The sequence below is a fragment of the Dendrobium catenatum genome, unplaced genomic scaffold (genome assembly GCF_001605985.2).
Source record: "Dendrobium catenatum unplaced genomic scaffold, ASM160598v2 fragScaff_scaffold_759, whole genome shotgun sequence".
Taxonomy (NCBI): domain Eukaryota; kingdom Viridiplantae; phylum Streptophyta; class Magnoliopsida; order Asparagales; family Orchidaceae; genus Dendrobium; species Dendrobium catenatum.
The window spans coordinates 7,181-13,290 of NW_021319221.1; the positions used below are offsets into that span (position 1 = coordinate 7,181).

At 32.1% G+C, this 6,110-nt stretch overlaps 1 protein-coding gene across 1 annotated transcript; it reads right to left on the reverse strand.

Annotated features, from left to right (window-relative positions):
* Positions 1-3,245: 3,245 nt before the first annotated feature.
* On the reverse strand, positions 3,246-5,878 carry LOC110092000 (bidirectional sugar transporter SWEET14). Its single transcript, XM_020816333.2, has 6 exons — positions 5,839-5,878; positions 5,069-5,105; positions 4,705-4,915; positions 4,450-4,611; positions 3,831-3,950; positions 3,246-3,464 (listed from the first exon to the last, which is right to left on the reverse strand). Exons 1-6 carry the CDS (start codon positions 5,876-5,878, stop codon positions 3,246-3,248), a joined length of 789 nt encoding a protein of 262 aa, XP_020671992.2.
* Positions 5,879-6,110: the final 232 nt, after the last annotated feature.

Here is a 6,110-nt window from a genome sequence, read left to right on the forward strand (position 1 = left end):
GATTAAGGAGCTTCTCTTCCTTAAGGACTTTAATAAAATTGTTTTTCCTCATGTTAGTAGGGATTGTAACCGAGTGGCTGATTTTTGTGCCACTTTGGCACTAGATAGTATTTTTACTTTTGATAGTTTCTCTTTAGGTAACATTCCTTCTTCTTTGATTGAGTTAATCAAGGAGGAGTGCTATCATTCTAGACTTTGTAATTAGTTTGTTTGTTCCATTTTAATGCAACTTCTGCAGCTTTAAAAAAAAATAAATCTACTCTCAAAGCATTCAAGGAAGTAGGATGAAAACTTAAAGAACAAATAAGAGATTCTTACCTTTGAGTAACCTTGTGAATCTCTTCATAATGTTCTCTCATTAGATCTATAAAATTTCACTCCTTAAACACTGTTCCAAACACTCTCCTTTTCTGCTCTTTAATGTAATTAACAACAAGATCAGTAGAGTGTCAGTTTTTAAGACATTTATATATTAAAGATATAAAAACCATCTAGAAAACTAAAAATTTTAAGTTGAACTTGCTCAGATCGTACAGTTTGATCACACTTCGTCTATATGAATAGTTCAAAAATTCATGTACGAACCTAATTTTGTTCTCTATCAGTCTTCTGTATGAACTAACATTGTATAATACAAATGATATAAAACTGAACTAATTTGTCTTGTATAACTCTACACGAACCCAATTCGTACATTATGAATCATCGATATGAACCATACATTGTATAATTCAAACTATTTAAACAACTAATGGTTCATTTGGTATGAATGTGGACGACTCCATTTCGTACTCTATGAGTCATCTGAACAAACCCAACATTGTACAATACGATCACGTCAAAAATTGATGAGATTATTTTGGATGAACTACTACGTACCCATTTCATACTCTGTTAGTTGTCCATACAAACTCCTCTTTATACAATACGAACAGTTCAAAAATTGATGAGTTTATTTGGGTCGAATTGGTACATCCTCATTTTCTATATACTCTATGAGTCATCTGCATGAAATATTATCGTGCAATATGAACAGTAAAAAAAATTCCCTAGCTTGATTTGATTAACTTTATTTTAAAGGAACTACAATAACAAACCGTCCATTGCAATTTTAAAACCGTACAATATGATTAGTTTTAAAATTTAAAGTTTTGACTTACTCCCCCGGCCAATGTGTGTGTGTGTGTGTGGCTACCCAATTATAATCACACTTTCTCAGACTAAAAAAAAAAATAGAAAAATTATAAACTTCATTATAAGAAATACTATATTAAAGTCTTCAGTGATCTGGAGTATAATTTCTCTGAAACATTACTACTATGTTAGGAGAAACAATAATCATAACAATAATATTTTGGTGACATAAAAAAATCACAAGATATAAAACTTAATCTTGAAAGCTAAGTTGCAATAATATATTCTTCAGCAGAGGCAACCTACTTTGTCTTTTTACATATGCCCACTTAATGAGAATCAACTCTAATAGAGTCTACTCCTACATTATCACAACAGCCCACTTACTAGGACATGCACTCTTATCCATCTCCAAACAGTTGCCACTATTCACTATAGGTGGCATCCTCATGGCCTTAATCACCACTCCATTCATTTATACTTTTCTATTTAGGCTAGGTGGTCATGAGTTAACCAAATCAATGCTCTTTCTGACAACTTCCATGCTAACACCCCTACTTGGAAAAGCCTCAATTGTGTTAGCTATCCTCTTCTTAATTCACTCAGTACATCCATGACAGAGGGTTGTTCTCTTCGATCTGCACATGGGAATGATATATCGCAACAGGATCTAATTCCATCACATATGCTCATCGACTCTCAATTCTCAGAAGTTGGAAGTATAGTTCTCTAGGGAGAAAACCTCAGTTTATAGGAGAACCTAACAATAGGTGGTGTAAGATCATCATCGGGTCACCATTGAAGGTCAATGGACCTTGTAAAATAATAGTAAAAGTTAAGAATTAAATTCACATTTCTTTCTTTGTTTACTTTTGAGAGACCCACTTATTTTCATTCACTATCCCTTTTTGCCACTTTTTCATTAAAGGGATGATTAAATTGTAGAACAAAATGTATGCTCATAAATGCCTTCATTGATGTTTACAAGGTAGCTATCGAACCATGATAAGGACCTTTTACCTAAAGAACGGTTCCTTTGATGCACTCACCTTGGACTATTAGAGGAACTTTCCAGAGGAGATCAAGTAGCTTTACTTTCCTTGAGTCCAATAATGAAATCACATGGGAAATTTGAGGTGCCTTTTCAACTAAGCAGATAACTACGTGGTGCTACCACAACCACTAGCTCTCTTACGAAACCTTCTTCTTCATGCTCGAAAAGCTTAGTTGTATGAAAATGCTTAAAAAGGGGACCCCTCACATCATTATGATATCATTGCTTGGCCAAAATTTCTCCTCTCTTGTGACATTATACCCTCATCTCTCTTTAATGCAGTTTAAAACCCTCTAAACAAGTTGTCAACAAGACCCAATTACTCACTAGTTGCAAGTCCTTAAATCCCAGGAATCTTACTCGTTGATTTACACAATGCCTACTACAACAAGGCTTGCCCAATATGAGTGTGCCTAAGAGCCCATTTACTTCATCATTCTACATCTCATTAGGAGGACATTTTTTTTCTCTATATTGTTTTATCGCAGCCCTTAGAACCCTATAAATATAAATAATGAATGATAAGGAATAGTTTTGGGGGAGCGATGTCTCTAAGATTTATCTTTAATTTGAACTTTATAGACTAGTTGGAGATCTGTAGCTATTTTTTCTCCTTTATGCCTTTACTCTTTGTTCTCACGTGGAGATTTCAGCTCACCCAATAGCCAAGCTAATAAAGTCAGTACGATCCACCATAAACTTTGAATTCAACAATCATTATTCTACTGCATATACTTATTTATGTTAATAAGGCTAATATACATAAAAGCCTAATAGCAAATGACACGTTACTTCCCAAACAAAGCTATATTATGTGATTATCTATGATGAATAATTTAATACTTAAGAAATGAACATTTTCAGATAAAAACTTAAATTTTTTAGACTATTTTGATTATATAAAATATATTGTTACTCTTATTGATATAGGACCACAAGCCTTCCTTAAAAAAAAGGAAAAACATACATACCAAAAACAAAAAAAAAAAGCTTTAGTGAAATCTATATGAGAAGACAGTAGTCATTTGTATGTGGCTTTGAGCGAACTGGTACATGTCTAGACGGGCATCATGTTATCATTTTCCATCTTATCTTTCACCTGGTTTGTCCACTCTTCAGTCATTATCTTTTGTTCATCATCAATAGCGGCAGGCTTGACTGCTATGTTCTTCTTCACCGCCTTCTCATCAACCTTTTTATTTCCTCCTGGCTTCTTGTAGATTACGTAGAGAATCATTTGTGCTAATCCAAACAGGAAACCCAATACATTCGGAAGCTGAACAGCCAGTATATGTAGATCACATCGTATTACATACATGAACATAATGGTTTTAAGCAAGTGCTTAAATAATATTGAAATTGATCAAATGAATTATAATGTTATATCTATGAATGAAATATAAATGATCAAAGTCAGAAGATTACATTTAAAGCATTGAGGACATGCATTCACACAGTAATTTAAAAACAAAAAATGGACAAATTGCTTAGTTGTAGCTTGATTCAATTTCGATATGTTCAAATGCATGTCCTCTATTTCAAGTATTTTTTCTTCTACCGTTGATCATATATATTTCGTGAACACGAAAAGTAATTAATAGAATATCCAGAAATTTGTTTTTACAAGAAAATAATCACTTACCATGACATATAGATCCTTAATAAGCAGTCCATAGGAGAACCATGCAACAGCGCTAATGGTGAGAAAGAATGATAGGTTAAATGGCATGAATTCAACGCTCTTTGTTGCTATTACTAGTTTCTGTAAAGTCAAATGAAATCAGATGTCAAAATTTTAGTTGTTGATTGCCAGAAAAGAATTTCCAGAAAAAATGAGCTATTGTCACACTTTACTTTTAAGATGTGGTTAGTATTATACTAATAAAACTAATCATTAGTATTATTATTTTAAAATTTTGATTAAAAAAATAAATAATATTCTTTTCTTTTATAATCATACCTATAAGAGCTATTCTATCTAATAAACAAAATTTTATTTTATTTCATAAAGCATTTTGTTGTGTCATGTGATGTGATTTTTATATTGCAAAAAAGAAATCTTTGATAAAAAAAAATGGCCGAACAATTATTAGTAAAAATATGTTTAGAAAATATAATCTTGAAAAAGTATTTTAACTCTATTTTGTAAATAACAAAATGAAATTTTGATTAAAAAAAAACAACTAATAAAGGCATCGTAATTGAATTTAATGACTGAAAATAATTATCTTAAAATTTTCGAGCATTCAATTTAATCTCACCATGATACTTAAAGGAGCAGCGAAGACGCATACTGCAAATCCAACACAAATCCATCCGACTACTTTCACACGTGTGTCGCCTTTCGAAAGTACTATCGTGGAAAGAACTATCGCAGAGAAAATTCCTCCGTCCAATAATAAGATTATTTTGGCCGCACGAACCTGCAAAATTGTATTATTTGATTACCATTGATTTATTTCAAAATTGAAGCTTTTGTAAACCGAGAAAAACAAATAAAAGCAAAAGTGATATACCCTAGCTTTCTTATGTGCATATGCCAGGAAAACGGCTATATAGATGGCTTCAATAACGCAGCCGATGGAGTTGATGATGATGAGAAGCAAAACATTAGTTTTGATAAATGCATAATAAAGCCACAGCATGGCGCTAAATAAAGCCACAATATAGGGCACGGCCTGAAACCCTTCTGTTGATCTTTTCTTGTAGATACGATAAAACGTTGACCTGCAGAAATATATTTTTTGTGAGCCATGAAGATATATATATATCTATATATATAAGCTATTGATTTGTTTGTTCTACCGTACTAAGAGTTTACAGGAAACAAAAAATAATTATAAAGGAAAAAAAAAAAGAAGGGATCGAGGTTGGCTTTACATTGGAGCAAGGAACACCATAAATGAGATAATATTTCCTGGAATGAGCAAGAAATACAAGTATATAAGTTAGAAATTTGTTTAACAGGTTGAACATAGTGGAACGAATAAATTCACAGCAAGAAAAAACTGTAATGTCACAATTAGCTCTTAGAGAAACTCACACGTAATCTATTACGTACATCTGAAATGTACAAAAAGAAAGGGCTTAAATAATTAACATGAAATAAATGCGAGGACTTAATGTGCAATAAATAAGAATAAGATTCGTAACCAATTTTTTTTTTTTTATTTTACAGCTTACATAGACCAAATAATAAGAAGGAATGTCTTCCTTCCATGGTATGTAAGCAAAATTAAATTCTACATGAGCAGCTTCTTTTCACCTTGGCTTCAACAATAAATATATATGTAATTAAATACGCAACTTTCATTAAAATTCTTATGTTGGTTTGTATTTCCATGTCGATTTAAGTATTGCCTGTAACCTATTATTTTTTATTGTCAATTAGCGAGATGCTCCGAATTTGTATGGGAAAGAATTATATTGCATATTTGTCCTCATTACATAGAAAATTTATTTTCTTCTAATAAAAGTGTTCCGGCAGAAAAAAATCCTTTGACTAACAAACTGTTTATAAGGTTTTGAAGGATTAAAACTATTTGTTTACAAGAACATTTAGTAAAATTTTTACTGATAGTTGTGTCACCTAAATTTCACGAAACCGTATTGGGAAACAATAATCTAAATAATTTTATTTTATACTTGACCTAGAATGCCTGCAGTCAATGCCCACGGACTGTGACCCATTTCTGAGCAAAAGAGAAGAAAGGATTTACAACTCGAGGAGAAGATGAGGAGGAGTTGGATGCTTCTAAATTCCTTGTTCAACTTTCTCAAGGCTCGTTAGCTTGAGCAAGTTAAAAAAAGTAATAGAAATCCGTTCTCTCCTTCCTGCCCTTAGAGGTACAACTTAAAGAATTTATATAAGCTAAACTCAATGTTGTGGGCCAATGAAAGCTTTTGGCTACATTAGCCAGTT

Coding starts and splice junctions, on each gene's coding strand:
- LOC110092000 (XM_020816333.2), bottom strand. CDS start 5,878: ATGGGTCACAGTCCGTGGGCATTGACTGCAGGCATTCTAG. Junction 4,916..5,068: donor ATGGTGTTCCTTGCTCCAAT/GTAAAGCCAACC, acceptor ATATTTCTGCAG/GTCAACGTTTTATCGTATCT. Junction 3,465..3,830: donor TTAAGGATCTATATGTCATG/GTAAGTGATTAT, acceptor CTGGCTGTTCAG/CTTCCGAATGTATTGGGTTT.